The sequence below is a fragment of the Bos indicus genome, chromosome 2, assembly GCF_029378745.1.
Source record: "Bos indicus isolate NIAB-ARS_2022 breed Sahiwal x Tharparkar chromosome 2, NIAB-ARS_B.indTharparkar_mat_pri_1.0, whole genome shotgun sequence".
Taxonomy (NCBI): domain Eukaryota; kingdom Metazoa; phylum Chordata; class Mammalia; order Artiodactyla; family Bovidae; genus Bos; species Bos indicus.
In genome coordinates this window covers 34394981-34417369 of record NC_091761.1, presented here as the reverse complement: position 1 = coordinate 34417369, position 22389 = coordinate 34394981, and the positions used below count along the sequence as shown (strand labels likewise).

Genomic DNA, 22389 nt, shown 5'->3' with positions numbered 1-22389 from the left:
CATGTCTCTTGCCATGGAGGAAACCACTTTTCATGTTGGCAAACCTCTCCCCTCTGCCCAATCAATGCCTGAACAAAAAGGACGTGTGAATGCTCGGGGGCGGGGGCTCCAAGCCCCGCTGGAAGGGCTGTGTTCCTGGACCAGGGGGCCGCACCTCTGTGCTCTGAGAGAGAAGAAATTTTTATGTTTTTTAATGTCACTTTGTTTCTCTCATAAAGGGGCTGAATAGAAGTGGTTGTAAAAATTAGGTGTGATTCAGTCTTCCCCTTTCACACCGCCACAGTGGCTGGAGTGCCTTCATCGGCTCGCTTCACTCCATGGTCTTGTAGGGGCGTAGTGTGAGGCGGGAGAAGTCACTGAGGGGCACCTGCTCTCTTGGATAAAGTTCTGCCTCGGGGTATAATAAAGTATGAACCCACATATGATTCCTCCAAAGAGAGGGGCAGAGTGGGTGTGGTGTGTACGCCACCTCGATTCAGCAGTAGGCAGTCGTGTCTCCTTCTGCATTTGTGCAGGCTGTGGGCAAAACCCGCGTTTTCTGCCTCCCAAGTACCTAACTTCAAACATGAGGTCAACAAGGACATTTGGTATCTTGGCTGCCTCTCAGCAACGGTTGTTTTTTAACTTTCCAGGAGCTAGAAATTTGCCTAGAGTATGTCTTTTGTTTCATCTGCTGTTCTCTTGAATTTTCAGTTGTCCTTTTACTTTTTCTAACTGAACATGTTATATATTCTCTATAAAAAGGTCTCGCTAGAGGGAGCATTTAAATATTATGAGGAAAAGGTCAACTAATATCTCTATTAATAACAAATAACATAGAGCCCTTGTTTGTTATATTTGTGTATGAACTAGCTCTGAGTATCTGATCCACAGAACAGAAAAGTCCATAATTTTTACAACTTACTCTTCCAACCCAGCCAGTGGTACTTATTTCAATGTGCTGCCGTCCCTAGGGAGGGAAAAATAGAGAAATGAGATATGAATTCTATCTTTAGCTGCAATTGGTGGCAATATAAGCAAGATTTATTGTACTGAAACGAAAGCTATCTCTATTCACATATTTATATTTATGTTAGTACCTTTTACATAACTACATTAGAACATTTACCTCTCTTGCCTAGAGCTCTGTCCTGGGAGTGTAACTCGTAGGCCATCCCTAAAACTCATGTAGCATTTTCAATTCAGTGAGTACAGAACTGAAGATTACATCATCTTTCCTCCATCCCCGCCAGCTTGTTCTTACTCCTTTATTCTTCTCCAGGTTAGTGGCACCATTTATTCAAACCAGAGACCTGGGAATCATTCCAGCCTCCCACTCTTCTCACAGGAACCTCCTTAGCCCCCGTCTTCCACTTTTAGACTTCTTTCGCCCTTCTCCACTGCTTCGCCTTAGCTTGTGTCCTGTCGGGTTTCCCAGGTCCATTGCCCTGACCTCCTGGTTGTAGACCCTGCTGTTCTGTTCTCCTTCCAATCTGCTTTCCACTCCACTCAACCCGCAGATGACTTCATCAGTCAACAGATAGTTTTATCTCATTATGATCCTCTCCTATTTAAAACCTTGAAGTAAGCTCCCTCTGTCTTCCGGGGTAAGGCCAAACCCCTCAGAATGGTACCCGAGCCTTAGCCTATATCTCAAACCTCAGCAACATTGCACCTCTCCCTCAACCCTAGTCCTGTGTATCCCCAGCCCCTGTGAGATCCAAGCTGTTCACCTTAGATGCCTTTGCACAGCTTCTGTTCATAGGGTCCACATGCCATCCTGTGCCCCGCATATGGTAGCTTACTCCAGGCTGCTCTCGTCTCCTCTGTGTCGTCTCCCATCTCCCTTCGCCTGTCCCTAATCAAGTTGATTATCTCTTTTGCCCTCGATTTCCTTTGTACCTTACATATACACTTTTAGAGCACACTATCCTGATATTGGGATGATTCAATTGACAGGAAGCAAAGAGCTTGGTTTTATGGTTTAGATTCTGGCTGATGTTGTGACCTAAGCAAGCTCCTTAACATTACTGAGCCTGTTTCTGCAGTGTCTGGCTACTGTGAGTGTTCACAGTAATGCTAATTATTATTGGTCTGCATAACAGTATTCCCTACTAGAAAATAAACATTTTGGGGCAGGCATGCTACCTAATATTTTTTTCCACCCAGAGCCATGCATAGAATTAGGAACAAAATAGATATTCAATGATTGCTATATACATATGAATGAGTGGCTCAAGATACAGGGCCCAAGATTTCTGAGGCAACTCTGCCCTGTGCCTACCCAGAATGAAGCAGGGAGAGGAGGTGTGCAGGCACAGAGCCCATTACCAGAAAAGGGCTCATAGAAGTGTCCTTGGTATATACCAGAAAACCTCCCCCAGACTTGCCTCTCTTGAGGCTGTTGATCTCTAAGGGGCTTTATTTATTTATTTATTTTAAAATATAAATGTATTTATTTTTTTAATATAAACTTATTTATCCTAAGGGGCTTTAAATTTGATCCAAGAGCTGAACCTTGTGGTCTGTGGGCTGGAAAGGCCCCCAGCACTTCAAGGTTGGATTAACACTTGCCTTAATGTTGCCACCCTGTCAGCCTAGAAGTTATCTATTTACTTTCTAAAGCTGTTTACTGCTGAAAAGCAGTCATAGTCCTAGGGTGGTTATTAATAATAGGTTGGTGGCCTCTTGATACTTGTTTTGTTTCTTGAACATATATTCAGCAAGTTACTCTGCATACTCTGTTTTCTCTATTGAAACATGTTTCCTTGACCTTGCAGCCCATGGACTGCAAGGACTTTGTGAAGTTTGACATCAAATTCCATTTTCTGGTTTTCCAGCCACCACCTATATCCCAAGTGATAGTCACCATAACTAAAATAGAGCAGTGAAAGAAGGTGAAATAGAAGTACCAACAGGTTATCAAATTATCTAAACATCAATCAAGACTTATTCACTGCCTCAGGGTCAGACACAGTAGAAAGAATAGAAACTCAAACTGTATTTCCTAATAGCATTCTTCCTGTTTTCATACAGCCCTCAGATCACATGGAGCTTTGGAAGCAGAATATTCCAATTCAACCTTACCACTGAGGAAATCCATCTTCCCGTGGACCTGTCATAGTCACAGATATCCATGATCGAATAGTTCTGAATCCTGCGGAGCCACTGCAATGAAATCCTTTCTTCTGTTACCCATGTCACGTCACACAAGTAGTGGTCCCTGAAAGGGGGGAAGGAAGGGAGGACAAAAGGATGCAAGGAAGGGAGGGTGGGGAGGAGAGAGAGAGAGAGACTATTTCCAGACCTTGGGACAAATAGACATTTTGCTTGATGAAATCAATCTTCATGGGAATACAATTTTCAATAGTTGTTGAAACCATTTAACACCATAGCATTTTACCCTTTCTTAGAGCACAAAGTGAAACTTAAATCTGAATGGAAATGAAAATATATCTGACAGGAAGAAGTAGCTAGCATCTCACAGGGTAGCATATGTGACTCATACCATGACTCAGGACTTTGCAAGTCCTCAACTGGCCTTTGGTGGAGCTGGGGTGTCAAGAGGGACTTTTTTCTGTCTCTTTTCTGCTGTCTTGAAGGAGCATTACAGTGAAGCCAGGGACTCTGGCTGAGATTTGAGTCTTTTCTGATGCTTTGATGTGCTTCTCTAGAAAATTCCTGCTAGTAGGTAGAAACTAGAGCTGACCCCTTTCTCAACTTCATTTTCAAAGGGGGAGAAAAATGGACTCATATCTCTGCAAACTTTGAAAATCAAATCATTGTATCATACTAATCTTTTCTCAAGTGTCAAAATATGAATCATGTGAAGAAATTAAGGAAACTTTTGTTATTTTAGCATAAATTTATACAAATAGAGATATCTCAAGCAGTGCAGCCTCCTCCAACACATACCTTTAAGAATTTTTGGAATTACATTTTGAGTGATAGTGAGATGCATGGAATTCATAATTTACCTTTCTGCTAGCCTCCCTAAATATTTGCTTTGGATAATTTATGTTATTTCATTTGCTTCCCACACCTTTGTGTGATTCTGTATGACTGTTCTTAAATCACTCTCGTCAGGTGTCTGATAAAAACCTTGCTTCCTTTTGTCACAAGGATTCCAAAGGAATCTTTTCTTCCAGCCCCTTCCCATCTGACCCTATGGCCATATCTGTTCCCCCTAAAACGCTCCTTCTTTACTTCACAGGCTGTCCCTGTCCCCTCCTCTTGTTACTAGGCTCTGTCCCCTGCTTAACTGCAGACTCTCTGAGGGTTCATGGGGTATCTCCAGGGCCTAGCAGACTACCTGGCACAAAACAGGCACTCACTACAATTCTGTGGATGTGGCCCTGAACAGATGGGGTAATCCTGTCCCATCCTCGCCACCTAAATAGCTCTGTCCTTCCTCAGAATTAATAATCACTTTCTGTCTCCACTCCCTTCACAGACACTGAATCAAACAACAAATATTTATCAAGCACTTAGGATGGACTAGGTGTTAGATAAAGCACTTTAAATCCTTCACCTTTATGGTGTGGAACATTCACAGTGTTAATATATCCGGCAGTACCGGGGCCTCCAGGCTGCCCTGCTGCAGGTGGCAGGCACTGAAAGAAGACTAGAGCCCCTCACCCAGCAGCACAGAACCACTTTCACACAGAGACTCCTCTCTACTTCAGTCCTTTCTCTTCTTTATTAAGAACTGTGCCCTCTCCAGTCTGCACGGCTGGTGTCCCATGAACAGCCTATGAGGTTTCCCAGCTTTGTCAACCTGCCCTTCAGTTGACATGCTTGAACTTCCTTAGTTGTCATTGCTGTTTCATTGTGTCCAACTCTTTTGTGACCCCCATGAACTACAGCCCACCAGGCCCCTCTGTCCATGGGATTCCCCAGGCAAGAATACTAGAGTGGGTTGCCATTTCCTTCTCCAGAGGATCATCTGACCCAGGGATCAAACTCACATCTCCTGAATTGGCAGGCAACTACTTTACCACTGAGCCACCAGGGAAACCCCTCAGAGTTTTCTTAAATATCCCTTGCCCATGAAGCTTTTTTGAAGACCCTTCCTTCTAAATGGCTATCACAGGTCTTGTGCCATTTATCCAAACCCCCAGGCTGCAGAGTCTGAGAAGCTGAATGCTGCTTCCGCTGACCCAGGAGTGAGGGCATCTCATCAAACTCTACTGCGCTGAGCCCAAGGCAGAGGAGTTAAATGAGAAAATGGAAAGGCAAATCTATCTTCCTGGGGATAGGGAGTAAATACTTGCAAAGGGAATGAAAGAATGAAGTGCAAGATAGAAAACAACAATTTTTGAAATTAACTTTCTAGACCAGGGGTCAGAACACTTTTTCAGGAAAGGGCCAGCCAGTAAATATTTCCAATTTTTTGGGCTACATGCTCTGTGTCACAACAGCTCAGCTCTGCCTTGGCAGCATAAAGCAGCCAGAGACAATATGTAAGGGATGAGTGTGGCTGTGTGCCAACAAGCAGAGGCTGAGATGTGAAGTTCATGTAAATTTCACGTGTCAGGAAGTATTATTCTTCTAATGATTTTTCTTCCCAACCATTCAAAAATGTGAAAACCGTTCTTACTTGTGGGATCATCCAAAAGTGGGTGGGGGCTGGATTAGGCCGGCAGGCCCCGGGAGTGCTAACCCTGGTTCTGTACCAGTAGTTTTTACTGTTTTAAGTCAAAACCCCTTTGTAAACTGGATGAAAATCATGTACCTCTCTCTAGAGAGAAAAAGCTTCCCCACACACATGCACACATTTTCCATGGCTTCCATGGACATCAATAATGATAGTGGACTCCAGAAATAAACAGCCTTCCTCTTTTCTAAAGTGGCCTGGTAGCAGGAAGGGGCAGGTGAGGTGGAAGAAAACCCTGACTAACATGATTAGTGGGTCTCCTGGTACTATAAATTTATCTACTGAAAGCCATAAATTATGCTTCAGGTTCAGCAATCAGCCATATAAAAATAACTTTTTTCCATTTGAAAACATTGAGCAACAGAATTTGGGAAGTCTGCCAGGAAACTCACATGCATCTGGCATCTTCCCTGCCTGTTTCTAGATCAAAGGTTCCTGAACCTGTATCTTCAACTACCTTTGTCATTCTTCATAGCCCAAGATGTACTCTGTACCCTGCGAGGGCTCCGTAAATGCGGTTCACCAGTGGAGTGGACCGTAAATTCTGAATTCACATATAAACACACTTCTCTTTAATCACGGTTTCTCTTTAGGATTTGGAATTCAGGGGAGATGGAATGAGGGTGCATAATCCACCCCTGATCTGTGATCATACCAGGTCAGGATGTCAGTGAGTCATGAAAAAGACATAAGGAAACCAATGGCTTAATTGTACTTTTTACAGGAAGATTTAAGTCCCCACTCAAGGTCAGAAAAATCCAACAAGCAGGATCATCAACGACACTTTGCCCTTGGTGCCAACTATATTCTGTAAAAACAGACTGGTCACAGTGGTTGGCGGAGGGGTGGAAGTGTGACCAGGCACTGTATAGGCAGCCTGGTATCCCGTGAGCTGCTGACCGCCTATCCCAGGTAAGACATAGTGATTCAACCAGCTCTTCTAACTTCTGGAACAGAATTAGTCCAAGAGGAATACAGTTGATTTTAATACTAAAGCAGTGAAGTAATTTCTGGACACAAGGAGAGTTCTAGGAACTGGTCTAAGTGCTGACATAAAACTCATGACCACCTTATGAGGAATGTCAGAATTCTTGTTTTGCAGACAAATAAACAGAAGTGTAGAGAGGTTAGGTAATTCATCCAAGGTCATCTGCTGGACAGGACTGGAGTCAGGATTAAAAATAAGCAGTTTTGTTTCATATATGATATTATACATGTTTCAATGCCATTCTCCCAAATCATCCATGTGGTGGATTCATGTTGATGTATGGCAAAACCAATACAATATTGTAAAGTAATTAACCTCCAATTAAAATAAATAAATTTATATTAAAAAAAAAAAATAAGCAGTTGGCTTCAGATTTCCTGCTCCTAGCCACTCCCTCAGTAGAATCTCCACCCATCCCTCTGGTAAACATTGCTGGTTAGTTTCACTCTCTTAATTCTTTTCTGGATAAAACTTCTCACTCTATGAAATCTATTCCTCAAGAGTGTGTATAGACGGAATAACTGAATATTACAAAGCAAACCCCATTTAAATGTGCAAGGAGAAACTTGCCTTTGAAAGCACATGACAGGGAATCCCTTTGTAAAGTGGCTGTTGCCTTTCAAAGAGGAAGCATGTAATAAATGTCTGTTGTGTGATATTAAGTCCCTAATTTGTGTAAATGTTTCTTTTGGTATGTTAAAGATACTTAAAATAAAGTACTTATTATTAACTGGAAAGAATATTGGAAAGAATACCACTTCTAAGAGCAAAGACCCTGATACTGGGAAAGACTGAGGGCAGGAGAAGGCGACCACAGAGGATGAGATGGTTGGTGATGTCACTGACTTAATGGACATGAGTTTGAACAAGCTCTGGGAGATGATGAGGGACAGGGAAGCATAGTGTGCTTCAGTCCATGCGGCTGCAAAGAGTAGGACACAACTTAGTGACTGAACAACAACACTAAAAGCAACTGTAGGTGGTGGAGTGATTAATTCAGTGAATCACTGAAGTGGGCATCCTGCCACCGCTGCCACAGGTTTCATGCCACCCTCTGCTCTGACAGCAATGCCAGCCCTCCTGGGCCCACTGACAGATTGCTGAGGACCAGAATGATGGAGGTGAGATGGAGCAGAGCTGAGGGATGCAGAGCCCAAGGCATGTGAACTCCGAAAGTGCCTCCTTTTTGCATACCTTGCAGTGTATTTCAGTCCAGTTCACTGACCTCCGGAGTGAAAATCCCAGACCCTGAAGGTCCCCACTTTATAGAACAAGGGTCATCAACTGTTCAGAGGAGACACAAAGGCTGTATAAACTCCTATCCCCCCAACACAAAGTCAGCTCAATCATCCATCTGTACATGAACTTATCTATTCACTTATTCTACATGTATTGATTAGGCACTTGCTATGTGCCAGGCACCCTTCAGGGTGCATATGTGCTAAGTCGCTTCAGTCATGTACGTTTCTATGTGATCCTGTGGACCATAACCCGCCAGGCTCCTCTGTCCATGGGATTCACCAGGCATGAATACTGTAGTGGGTTGCCATGCCCTTCTCCAGGGAATCGAACTCACATCTCTTATGTCTCCTGCATTGGCAGGCAGGTTCCTTACCACTAGCACCACCTGGGAAGCCCCCCTTCAAGGTACTGGAGATATTATTGTAGGATTGGCCCACCCCCTACCTATAAACTTGCCCTGTTTCAGTCCAGTCATGTGAAGCACTTCTCTAAGTAAAAGTTAGGAGACTTAACGATTTTATGTTATCTGCTATTTTCTCCCAAATATTTTGAGCTCTCAAGTTCCCAACATAGGACTTCCTTGGTGGTGCAGATCTGCCTGACAATGCAGGGGACTCGGGTTTGATTCGCTGGTCTGGGAAGATCCCACATGCAGAGGAGCAACTAAGCCCATGCACCACAACTACTGAGCCTGTGCTCAGCAGCAAGAGAAACCACTGCAATGAGAAGCCCGCACACCACTACCAAGAGGAGACCCCACTCGCCGCAACACTGAACAAAGATCCAGCACAATCAAAGATAAGTAAATAAATAAGAAATAAAGAATAAAAATTCCCAACATAGGCAGTCAATGCAAACGAACAGTTTAATCTGATCAACTTGAACTTTTAATTCATTGAGGGCAGCCACTGGAGGAGTGGCTGGTTCTCACTGGCTGTCAGAGGAGCCCTGTCTAACAAACGAGCCTAATCTTCCTGTAGGATTTCAGCTGCTGGGAGCTCTATGATGAAAGGATGAGGCCTAGAAAGAAAATCAGTGATGGGCGCAGGCAGAGGGGGGCCTCACTTCAGGAGTGAGTGAATTACCATGTGACACCATAGAGGCTTTCGAGGCAGCTGAAGAGGCATAAGTTGCCTGGATGAACCTGACCCTGCTGATCTTCCCAGGAGGCCAGAAAATAGAGCATCACTGTGTACTAGAAAATTTTTCACCAGAGGAACCTCAAGCCTGGTTTTAGAAAAGCTGCAGCTGTACTGATGCTAACAGAGACCAGAGCTAGATTTGCAATTTCATACACAACACAGTCCTGTAGCATTTCCAAAAACACTTCTTTGGTTGAAATACATCCCATAGAAAATACCCATAGTGAGCGAGGCAGCCCTCACCATGAGAGCAGCATAGAGAACTATGAAGGACAGAGACTTAAGGATTCATTCATATAGGGTGAAAAACAAATCTTTAAATTGCTTAAGTTTCCCAAGCTCTGAAATTCACAACTAGGCCTCAGAAAGTGATTTCCAAGTGGGGAAATGCCATCTCTTCATCTAGGAAATAGCCGTGAAAATGATACCATAGACAGCAGCATGTGGGTAATAAATGAGACAATGTGAGCAGAGCACCAAGCACAATCCCCGACCAGTACAGCTTAATTACAGTATTCACTCTGGCTGGCAGACGGGGGCCTCTGTCCTATTTCCAGCTCCCAAGCCAACTTGCTGTGTGACCTTGAGCAAACGTATTTACCTCTTTCAGCCTCAGATCTCTCATCTGTGCCTCCCAGTGGTATTCTGAGTGTTTCTGGAACAATGATGGGTGTTGCTATTCTGAGACTCCTAGGGGAAGGAGAGGGCACGGGGACTGGGCCTGTAACCCAAGCAGCCGCCTGCCATTTGCTTATTGGCACCACGCCTCTGTGTTTTATCTCACTTGCACCAAGGTTGCTGGGTCCTTAAAAACATCTGTAAGATCCAAAGCCCCTTCCTGGGCAGTCCTGAGCTTCTGCATGCTCAGCCATCCTTCTACTCCAACGCTCTTCCTCCCCATCATGCCCTGCCCAATCTGCTCATTCTCCACGATGCTTTCTTTGATTCCCCAGGTCACGGAAAACCCATCTCCGCCTCCTCAGAGTGCCTCCTGACTTTTGTTTATGCCTCTGTCATAGGCGTTTTGGGAGTCATTTATTGACATAGTTTATATCCTCCACCCCATCATAAGTGTTGGAAGGCAGACTCACTCCTATGGACATCCATGAGTGTAAACAGTGAGTGCTTAATTAATGTTGATGGGAGAGATGGCTGGAGGGGATCAAACAGCAGATTTTAGAACCTCCAGGTAAATTTATACATCCTTGGACAAATTCAGGAAAAGAAATAAAAGCTTTTAATTGACAATTAATTTTCCCTCAGAATAAATAGGTTAATACAGATCTTTTCTAAGCAAGTGAATGAATTAATAACAATAGAGCAAAGCCTCCAGCTTGCCTGATGTAGTCAATGCAACCCTGAACAGGAAGATGCTTTTATTTTGCTCTGATAATAACTCCAGGCATCTGAGGACACCAGCTGAATCCACAGAGGGAGAGGCACCTCGCAGAGTGCTTACAAGGTCTTTCTTTCAAGTCAGAAAGGTTTGAATACAGACTCCTACTGGGTCATTTTCTAACCTCTAGACCTCATTTTCTTATCTGTATCTGGCACATAATAATAATTATTGGAGGGCTTCCCTGGTGGCTCAGTGGTATAGAATCCACGGGCCAATGCAGGAGACACAGTTTCAATCACTAGTCTGGGGAGATCCCACATGCCACTGAGCAACTAAGCCTGAGCACCACAGCTACTGAGCTTGTGCTCTAGAAACTACAAGCCTCGATTACCGAGCTGTTGGGCTGCAACTACTGAAGCCTGAGCACCTATAGAGCCTGTGCTCTGCAACGAGAGAAGCTACTGAAATGAGAAGCCCAAGCACTGCAACTAGAGACTAGACCCCGCTCGCTGCAACTGGAGAAAAAGCCTGTGCACAGCAACAAAGACCCAGCACAGCCAAAAATAAATAAGTAAATAAAATTTAAAAACAATAATAATTATTATTGGAAAGAATTACTTAAAGGCTAATAAAATAAAGCCTGTAATGCTCTGTGTCTGGTACATAGAGAGTGCTCAATAGATGCTAGTCATCATTTAGAAGCAATGGCAAAACCAACATAAGTAATGGAAAATAGACAGCAACCTGATAGCCAAAAGTTTCACGCAGTTTAGTGTTTATAGAATAATAAAGGAAAGGCTGAGAATTTCAAACCACCAAGGATTATTCAAGCAAGTGACATCTTGAGACACATCATGGGGCGGCAGTGGTCCCTAAAATTAATCCACAGTTCCCCTGAATTTGTCTAGGTCTTACCAGGCCCTGCAAAGACTCGTGTGACCTGAGCTTCCTCGCACACTCCCCTCTCCACTCAGATGCTCTGGAATCTGTGGCTCCTTGCAGGGCCTCTACGGTACCACACATGCTCCCTCTGTAGGGACTTTGCACCTGCTCTTCCTCTGCCTGGCTACTGCTCCCCAAACTCTCCATGTGGCAGGATCTCCCCCTCTTCCTCCACATCACTCCTCACAGGCATCTTATTAGAGAGACCTTCCCTGACCTCCCCCCACCATCACCATCGCACCTGCCCTCTTTTGATTGTCTTCACATTTCACTGCCTCACATGATATAACCTTATTTGTTTACCTGGTTGTTAGTCTCCCCTGCCTTGAGTGTAGGCTCCATGATACCGGAGACTCTGACTGCCCTATTCATTCTGCAAGCCCACCCCTAGAGCCCTGTCCGACATGAAGACATGAAGTTTGTACTCGGTGAAGAGTGTGTAGGGTCAGGCCACCCAAGATGGCTGTTCTCTTGCTCTCTGTACATCTCCTGCTGGACCAGAGCCTGCTCCACTTACACCCTACTCACCTGACTGACATTCCTACATACGTGCTCCAGGCCCCAGCTAGTGAGTGTTCTTATCAAAGGGGCGGTGAGGGGCATGCCCCTCTGCTGGTTTCCATGGTAACTAATAAGCCAAGCTGACATAATTCCTCCTATAACTGGCAATCTCCCCTTGCCCTCTGGGAGCAAAGCCTGCTGCCATGTCCTGTCATGTCACCAGCGCACATGTTGCTCCAGAACCTTGCTTCAGACATGTAGATCTACATTAAACCACTGATGTCTCTGTTGCTGACACTGGGCTCTGTCTTTGGTCTTAAATGTGGGCAAGTGCAGGCCTTATAGGCCTGGGGGGTATAGCCCAACAGAGTGGTTGAATGGAAGAATGAATGATGGGCCAGGCCAGGTGACACCATGAGATGCTGCCATTGATTCTGTCACTCATTTTGAAAGTATTCTCCCTGAGAACTGTGGAATTGTTTACAGCATGAGCATTTGGGTCAAGAGTCTTACCCTATTAACACAGAACCAGGAGGAACAATTTGTTGGGAAGTTGCATTAATGTTCGGGCTGAGACTGCTGATATTTACAACAAAGAACTTTATAGTTGGATTCACAGCTCCTGCCTAGAAAAAAAACAATCAAAGAATTGGTATTAATAAAAAAAAAAAAAAAAAAGATACCATTGCACAAGTTTAAAGCTATACAAAAATGGCTAAATTGTGCCCATAGAATTGTAACCAGACACTTTTAAACATTTTAATATAGATAAAATAAACTTAAAGGAGAGTCATGACATGCAACCTTCCCATATTCAGGCAGAAATACATAAATGGCTCCCGTTTAAGTAATGAATATTCATAATTTATGTACTTCAAGCAAAAAAGGATAAACTTGTTAAAATCAATTATTTTAATCTATAAATATATCCTGATCCAGAAAACAAGATTGATGGCTAACCACTAGGAAGACTACCTGGGTTCAGCCAAAGATACAATCCTCTAGTAAAATTAGTTTACCTGAGCCCAGAGCCAAAATGCTAATTAGGAAGCCAACATTTCCATTCCAAATTCAGGTTCACTACTTTGGAGCTTTACAGTCAATATTGTGACAGAAATCTATAAAATTATTTTATATATACACATAGATTTTCAATTGACAAATTAGAAATAATATGATATTTTTAGTGAGAAGGTTCTATGATTTTTTTTTGCCAGTTTACTCTTCAAAAAATAACATTCCACTGAAAATACATTCCCATATTTAGTCTCTGATTTTTTTTTTCTTTTAACTTCCTCTGTCTTCCTAAAATGGCAGCTCTTCATAAAGCAAATTGAACAGTGAGTTGGTAAAAATAAAAATCCCTTTCCCCAAATTGCTTACAGCAAAAACACTTCACTATTAGATTTTCCTATAAAAAATAGTGTGGCCACTATTTTTATGACACTAGTGAAGAATCCTGGTCCCTTCCTAAATCTCCCTCTTCCTTGGCTTAATAAAGCTCTTCAGTTTTCATAAACATGCATCCTGGAGAGAGAAACAGTCTTGAAAACCAAGACGTGACACTATTATTCCAAATGTGGGACGTGTGAAATTTACATCAATGCCAAATTTATCACAGAACTACTAAAACTAGTCATGTATCTGTTAGTTAGTAATACAACCTGATATATAAGCATGCTTTTCAACTTTATCTAGGGCACAATCCAACTTCTGCAAATGAGATGAGCTTCTGATTCAATTACAGCCTCTCTTTTCCTCCATTCAAATATTTTCATTCCCCCTGCTTCTTTCAAAAGCATTTTCCCCATCTTTTTCGGCTTGTCATTCCTCAAAGTTTTTGGAGAAATTACAAAACCTTAAATCACACTCTTTCCTGGGATAATAAAAATACTTTAAAATTGCCAGATGCTGTTGACTTCAGCAAGAGTAATCACAGCAAGCTGTTGAAGAGAGACTGACAATATTTTCATTAGCAGGAAAGGATTAAATGAAACCATTCTCTTCCCATCAAATCACGGAACCGCTATATGAACAGAGCACAGACCTTTGGATATGGAATCTTCACGGTCTTTGGATATTGCAGTGACTCATCGGAGTAGAAGGAGTATTCAATCAGCGGGACTTCTGTGTCGTTAAATTGGGCATATGCTAAAAAAGTGCTGTTTGGAGACCACCACAGAGCGGAATAAGCACTGAAGACTTCCTCTGAAAAAAGACAGAAATTGTTCTGTTACAAGAAGTAACTGATAAATTGGCTTTGGCATTCAAAATATTGTTCTCATTAGCTTTAGTAATTACAGTAGAGTTCAACTAATGAACCACTTTGCATTTGCTGGGCTTCCAAAATCAGAGTAATACAAATGAATAAAAATAAAATCTTCAAGGATAGAGCTGGATAGTAAAAATAAGTAACCCATTGGACCATTTTTGAATATTTTAGCACACAATATTTAATATAAACTCTACATTTTTTCTTTATCTTATAATCCTCTAAATTTATGCCACAAAATATACTAAAAGTAAATCTCACATAAGGGGCTGATTCTCCTTTCTAATTTTCAAACAGTCAACAGTTTGTACCGATTCTGCAGGGTACCGGTGGGTGGTATGTGGCTCCAGGCTATCAAACCAATATGGTGCCCAGAGTTTACTCCTCTTGGCACAAAAGATGTGGGAAGGATGGATTTAGAATGGCAGGGAGCTCCATGAGACTCCTACCAAGGAGCTCCTCCTTTGCCTAGAAACTGAGAACTCTCTTGGATTAACACTTTCGTCTGGTTTAAGAGACATGGGTTCGATCTCTGGGTTGGGAAGATCCCCTGGAAATGGAAATGGCAACCCACTCCAGTATTCTTGCCTGGAGAATCCCATGGACTGAGGAGCCTAATGGGCTACAGTCCACTGGGTTGCAGAGAGTTAGACACTTTTTTTTCCCCCTGCTTTCCTGAACAATGTTGGACTCATCCTCAATCTCTGGCAAAGGTAGCTCTTTCCTATGTTTATTATGGAGTCAATTCATGGGACTTCCAATCTCTGGCTCTTAAAATGCCAAAGCCTCTTTCATCAACTGGGAAGAGAGGATTCAAGTGGATTTGATGGAGCCTTCTAGTCCTTTATGCAGACTTAATCTACACATTTCATATTCTGCTGCGAGTGTAAAGGTAAAAGCAAAAGCATAAAAATTTGAATCTTAGAATTAGGAAATCATTTTATCCCACTTTTCTGATTTTCACAGCCTCCTGACAAAAGTTTATTTTCCAGATGCTTATTTTCAATAACAGTGATAATCATAGTAGTAGTTACAGTAATAATAATAATGATAAAATATAATCATTATAAGGATGAGCAGCTGACATTTGATGTCTGCTGTCCATGCACCAGACACTGATATTCGACATCTATTATTTCATTTAATCCTCAAAATAATTCATTGTGCAGGTGAGCAAAGCAAAGTAGGTAGGCTTAAAGAGAACAAGTCATTTACTTGCGAGCATGTGACCAACAGTTGCTAGAATCAAGAATGAATCCAGATTTTCCTCTTTGGAATTCAAGTTCCACTGTTCATTCCTGCCTATTTCAGCACTTCTAGTAACAGAAACGGAGAAGGCAATGGCACCCCACTCCAGTACTCTTGCCTGGAAAACCCCATGGATGGAGGAGCCTGGTGGGCTGCATTCCATGGGGTCGCAAAGAGTCGGACATGATTGAGTGACTTCACTTTGACTTTTCACTTTCATGCACTGGAGAAGGAAATGGCAACCCACTCCAGTGTTCTTGCCTGGAGAATCCCAGGACAGCAGAGCCTGGTGGGCTGCCGTCTGTGGGGCCGCACAGAGTCAGACACGACTGAAGCGACTTAGCAGCAGTAACAAAAAACCTTCTACTTGATCAGGCAGCTTGGTCCTCCTTTGGCTGCTTTATACCTATATCATTGAGTCACACTTATGCAGCAATTTAGAATTTACAAAACACTTATCTAATTGAACCCTAGGTGACTCTATTCATAGACTATTTTACCGAGAAGACAACTAAGGTTTAGAGAGAGTGAGTGAATTGCCAGAGATAAGAACACAGGCCTTGTTACTCCAAACTAAGGGGACTTCCCACTAAAAACGTCTTCATACCAAATTGATGTCTCATTCCCCGTGGCTTCTACTCATTGGTTCTAATCTCAGATCAAGATGGAATTACATAAAATGCATACAGTGACAGCAAGGTAATGGTTTGTAAAGTCACGTTTAAGTACGGGTGGCAGGTAGAGTTAAATGTTTTGAATTAGTAGTTGTTTAGAATACTGAACTCTCCCTTTCTCTCTTTCATTCTTTATTTTTCTTTTCTGTTGTGGTTTATCACAGGATATTGAATATGATTTCCTATGCTATACAGCAAGATCTTATTGTTTATCCATTCTGTATATAATAGTTTGTATCTGCTAATCCCAAACTCCCGGTCCCTTCCTCCCCACCCCCACCCCAACTTTGGCAACCACAAGTCTTTTCTCTGTCTGAGTCTGTTTCTGTTTCATAGATAAGTTCATTCGAGTCACATTTAGATTCCACATGTAAGTGATATCACATGGTACTTATTGTCTCTTTCTGACTTGGGAGAATACTGAACACATTTTTCCATAACAATGATTATTATAAAACTACTCTGATCAAACTCAAAGTCCTAAGAATACAGGGATCGAGGGTAGGGAGAAAGAAGAACAATGAAGGAAAGAAAAGATTTGCAGCCCTACCTGAACTGGCTGTGAGCACCCCCTTACACACTATCCTGCGATACCTCCCATCCCACCACAGCCCCCATCTTGCCACTCTGAGTTTCCTTAGGCACCACTGGGACCTAGTTTCCTCCCTCTAACCAGACTGCTCCATGACAATTATTTGCTGGCTTCTTTGTCTCTCTCTGGGAGCCGCAGCTGAGTAGCATTTGTGTCTGTTTCCCCAGCACCTGGCATAGCAACTGGTTGGTGGTTGGCACTCCACGTGAATCACACACCCCCTTGTCAACACTACTGCCTCTGGGGGTAAGGAGTGCTCTTCTTCCCAGTTATTTCCTTGCCTATCCCTTCTCATCTGTGCTCTCACCAAAATTTTCATTTTCATCTCTGGGTCAGGTAAATGATCATACTCAAAAAATCATACTCAAAAGTGATTGTTATGTAATCAACTTCATCCTAGAAGATAGAGTATTAAAAAAGAAAGAAGGAAACCATTTATTAACTAAACATTGAAGTTGAAGTGTTAGTTATTCAGTTTTCTCTGACTCTTTGTGATCCCATGGGCTGTAGCCCGAGAGGCTCCTATGTCCATGTAATTGCGCAGGCAAGAATACTGGAGTGGGTAGCCGTTCCCTTCTCCAGGGGAATTTCCCAATCCAGGGATTGAACTCAGATCTCCCACATTGTAGGCAGATTCTTTATCATCTGAGCCACCAGGGAAGCTCTTTGTTAAATAAATAATAATCAACTAGAAAATCATGAAATAATGTGAAAACAGAGAAATTGAGAGAGAAAGTTATTTGGGGACCCAGGGTGGGGAGCGGGCCCAAGTTCCAGATTATAGGCTCCTCTGTGAGAGTCCCTCCCCAGGGCAACACATGGCCCTGTTTAGATCTTGCAGCTTTGTTTGTTCTTTTACTAATGAACCTATGGATTCTCCGAATGCACTTTTTTGATCCCAACAAGTCTTCACGGTTGCAGCAGAGAGGGTGGTCCAAAAGGAGAGTGATCTGATATGTGGAGAAACAGGTATGCTCTTTCTAAGTACTTGTAAATGTACAAAACCAATTGTAGGAATTTCCCTGTAGGGACTGAAGTCCCATTTGTAAAGACAGACCCACATTGGAACTGTGAAGCCATTCTTCTGCTTGTGAATGGCTTAGTCACAAACAGGCAAAACAAGATTCCTCCAGCTATTATCTACCTTTGAAAGAACCTTAGTGTTGGGATATATTTATCTTAGAGATGCCCAGCTGTTCCGAGGAAGGGTGGGTCAGGGCTTTGGGAGGAGAATTTCTTTATCCAGCTCATGCTGGGGATCCTGAGGTGGTGCTGTGCTGTCCAACAAGTTTTAAAGATGCTTTTTAATATCTAAGTGACAAGTGTTAGTAAATTTTATTATAAGTTTTAATCTAACACTTGTTTCTGGTTCATGGGAATTTATTTGTCTTTTAAAGTGTTTTCTGTTGTTCTTACAATGTTATCCACTTGATTGAACTCAACTTGAACTGGTAAGAACCAAAATTGAGCCATGAAGAAAAACTAAATTTTTTTAAGTATAGAGAAGAAATAACAGGTTAAAAAAAAAAAGATGAGTCTTTAATAAGCATTATGCAATCTTGTAAAGGGTTTGGAATAGCCTCAAAATGCCTTTTTACCTTGGCAACTACAGACATGAATACTATTTTCCTAATATTTTATAAAACTCTTTACCCTAAAAGAGAGAATCATTCTTTTTAACTTTTTTTGGTTCTGTTATTTGAACCCATTTTTCCCCTAAGTCTAACTATTTTTTTTTCTTCTTTAAAAACAGGAAATGATAATTTATCCAAGTTCAAATGAACCCAAATCCTCTATAAAAGAGGCATGTTCTTTCCCTGGACTCCACAATCTCCAGACAATGTTTTGTCATCTTTTGGAATGTTCTTGGAGTTTTTAGTTTTCCTTAGTAACTTCTGGGTTAGGTAGACTTGGTTTGAGAAACATCTGATGTTAATCTGGAGACATGGACATTACCAGATGGTCAACACCGAAATCAGATTGATTATGTTCTTTGCAGCCAAAGATGGAGAAGCTCTATATAGTCAACAAAAACAAGACCAGGAGCTGACTGTGGCTCAGATCATGAACTCCTTATTACCAAATTCAGACTTAAATTGAAGAAAGTAGGGAAAACCACTAGACCATTCAGGTATGACCTAAATCAAATCCCTTATGATTATACAGTGGAAGTGAGAAATAGATTTAAGGGCTTAGATCTGATAGATAGAGTGCCTGATGAACTATGGACTGAGGTTCATTACACTGTACAGGAGACAGGGATCAAGACCATCCCCATGGAAAAGAAATGCAAAAAAGCAAAATGGCTGTCTGGGGAGGCCTTACAAATAGCTGTGAAAAGAAGAGAAGCGAAAAGCAAAGGAGAAAAGGAAAGATATAAGCATCTGAATGCAGAGTTCCAAAGACTACCAAGAAGAGATAAGAAAGCCTTCCTCAGTGATCAATGCAAAGAAATAGAGGAAAATAACAGAATGGGAAAGACTAGAGATCTCTTCAAGAAAATTAGAGATACCAAGGGAACATCTCATGCAAAGATGGGCTTGATAAAGGACAGAAATGGTATGGACCTAACAGAAGCAGAAGATATTAAGATGAGGTGGCAAGAATACACAGAAGAACTGTACAAAAAAGATCTTCACGACCCAGATAATCATGATGATGTGATCACTGACCTAGAGCCAGACAGCCTGGAATGTGAAGTCAAGTGGGCCTTAGAAAGCATCACTACGAACAAAGCCAGTGGAGGTGATGGAATTCCAGTTGAGCTATTTCAAATCCTGAAAGATGGTGCTGTGAAAGTACTGCACTCAATATGCCAGCATATTTGGAAAACTCAGCAGTGGCCACAGGACTGGAAAAGGTCAGTTTGCATTCCAATCCCAAAGAAAGGCAATGCCAAAGAATGCTCAAACTACCGCACAATTGCACTCATCTCACACGCTAGTAAAGTAATGCTCAAAATTCTCCAAGCCAGGCTTCAGCAATATGTGAACTGTGAACTTCCAGATGTTCAAGCTGGTTTTAGAAAAGGCAGAGGAATGGAGATCAAATTGCCAACATCCGCTGGATCATGGAAAAAGCAAGAGAGTTCCAGAAAAACATCTATTTCTGCTTTATTGACTATGCCAAAGCCTTGGACTGTGTGGATCACAATAAACTGTGGAAAATTCTGAAAGAGATGGGAATACCAGACCACCTGACCTGCCTCTTGAGAAACCTGTATGCAGGGCAGGAAGCAACAGTTAACTGGACATGGAACAACAGACTGGTTCCAAATAGGAAAAGGAGTACATCAAGGCTGTATATTGTCACCCTGCTTATTTAACTTGTATGCAGAATACATCATGAGAAACACTGGACTGGAAAAAGCACAAGCTGGAATCAAGATTGCCAGGAGAAATATCAATAACCTCAGATATGCAGATAATACCACCCTTATGGCAGAAAGTGAAGAGGAACTCAAAAGCCTCTTGATGGAAATGAAAGTGGAGAGTGAAAAAGTTGGTTTAAAGCTCAACGTTCAGAAAACGAAGATTATGGCACCCGGTCCCATCACTTCATGGGAAATAGATGGGGAAACAGTGGAAACAGTGTCTGACTTTGTTTTTTTTGGGCTCCAAAATCACTGCAGATGATGACTGCAACCATGAAATTAAAAGACGCTTACTCCTTGGAAGGAAAGTTATGACCAACCTAGATGGCATATTCAAAAGCAGAGACATTACTTTGCCAACAAAGGTCCGTCTAGTCAAGGCTATGGTTTTCCCAGTGGTCATGTATGGATGTGAGAGTTGGACTGTGAAGAAGGCTGAGCGCCGAAGAATTGATGCTTTTGAACTGTGGTGTTGGAGAAGACCCTTGAGAGTCCCTTGGACTGCAAGGAGATGCAGTCAGTTCATTCTGAAAGAGATCAGTCCTGGGATTTCTTTGGAAGGAATGATGCTAAAGCTGAAACTCCAGTACTTTGGCCACCTCATGCGAAGAGTGGACTCATTGGAAAAGACTCTGATGCTGGGAGGGATTGGGGGCAGGAGGAGAAGGGGACGACAGAGGATGAGATGGCTGGATGGCATCACTGACTCGATGGACTTGAGTTGAGTGAACTCCGGGAGTTGGTGATGGACGGGGAAGCCTGGCGTGCTGCGATTCATGGGGTCGCAAAGAGTTGGACACGACTGAGCAACTGAACTGAACTGAACTGAAAGAAGAAAAGCTACCTACACAGACAAGTCAATTGTAGCAGCAGAGCAAAGACAATGGGAGCATTGAAGTGACAGGAGGATGTAGCAGTAACATTCTCTGTGAAGAAATTCTTGGTCTGTGAGATAGATACCTGGTGCATGAGTGCTAAAGATTTGATGACTTTTTTAGAATACAACCTATTTTGAATGCCATTGAATTTCCCTGTTTTCAAAGACAAGTTTAACTGTCTTTGAAAATGAACAGATTTTCTGATTTGAAAAAGTTTTAACGTCTTTACCTTCATAAACCCAGTCAGTTATTCCATTATAGATTACATCTTTTTTCCCAGTCCATGTGATCCTCTGACTTGGAGAATTTGGTTCATTTTTCACATAAATATCATTGTTCCAAACGTATGCCTAGAAAGATTGGGAAAAAAGATGGATACACAACATGTTATATTTTATCCTAGAGTTTAAAAAATTTATCTATTATTTTATGCTCAAATAATATTGGTATGCAAGTGGAATGACTACCTTAGATTATTCCATTTGAGCAGGAGGAAGAGTCATTTATGTTTTAAATGTGTAAGTATACATGCTATAATATCCAAATAATCCTAAACACACCCTTTATCTACCAAAAAGAAGCAGCCCACAACCACTGCTATTGAATAGTAAAGTGTATGCAAATCCCAAAGACTGTCCACTTCTACAGAATGATGCGTGCTTTGCATTTCTCTCCGCAGGGGCTGAGTAGAGAGAAGGCAGCTGCAAGCCCAGAGTCAACTGCAGATAAACAGTCTTCCTGTTTAGATTCTTCAGGACTTCTGACATTCTCCTAAGACTACAGGACATGGAGGTGTATCTATAGTGATATGGAAAAATCAAAGAACTAACAGAAAGTGGGAAAGCCTCAAGAAAAATTATCAAAATAAAACAGAACAAAAAACAAAATACAACAGGGTTAGAATTTGAGTTTAATGGACATTTTGCCAGGAAATAAACAATTTCCTAAGAGTAGTTCAGAAACTTTCAGGAATTGTATTAATATTTACTCTGTTAGTCTAATAAAATGTTATTTTAGGCAATAACACTCTATGTGATAGTGACTACAGCCTCCCTAAGAATCTGCTCTGTATCAGGGTTAGGAGCTTCTGCAAATGAAAGATTTGAGCCATTGTTTTCCTGAAAAGAAGAGAGACTTACTAACCAATTTATGACCCACTGATGACCATGTGATCCACTGTGTGTTGTTTGGGATTCTCTCTTCTGTAATTAACTGCCTGGAAAAAGATAAAAAGAATATTTCCACTTGGATAAATTTCTTTTCTTTTTAATTATTACACTCAAGAAGCATAATTGATTTTGAGAGGAAGTCACTGACCTTTTATTTAAGTCATAAATGTCATAGGAAGCTGTGTAGGAATGCCTCCATTGCTACAAAAGAAAACAGACATTTCAGGCTTCTGTGATTCTTGATAGCTTGACCACTTGCTATAGAAGCTCAGGTGAGAGATAAAGCCATATAATATTGTATAATTCTCACATTTTATATCTTATAGTTCCCTATCTAGAGTCTTAAAATTTTGGAATTAGAAAGTATCTCAGAAATTATCTAGTACAAACTCCT

The 22389-nt window shown here is 41.9% G+C and overlaps 1 protein-coding gene across 2 annotated transcripts in view; it reads right to left on the bottom strand.

The window, feature by feature from the left end:
* DPP4 (dipeptidyl peptidase 4) overlaps positions 1-22389 on the bottom strand; it is an 84783-nt gene that overhangs the window by 31573 nt on the left and 30821 nt on the right. For both annotated transcript variants that reach the window (XM_070804262.1, XM_070804258.1), the window contains exons 6-12: positions 22144-22196; positions 21970-22042; positions 21056-21176; positions 13837-13997; positions 12303-12415; positions 3067-3202; positions 905-949 (exon numbers count right to left, since the gene is read on the bottom strand). In XM_070804262.1, the coding sequence (XP_070660363.1) occupies positions 905-949; positions 3067-3202; positions 12303-12415; positions 13837-13997; positions 21056-21176; positions 21970-22042; positions 22144-22196 (702 nt within the window). The remainder of the gene's footprint in view (positions 1-904; positions 950-3066; positions 3203-12302; positions 12416-13836; positions 13998-21055; positions 21177-21969; positions 22043-22143; positions 22197-22389) is intronic.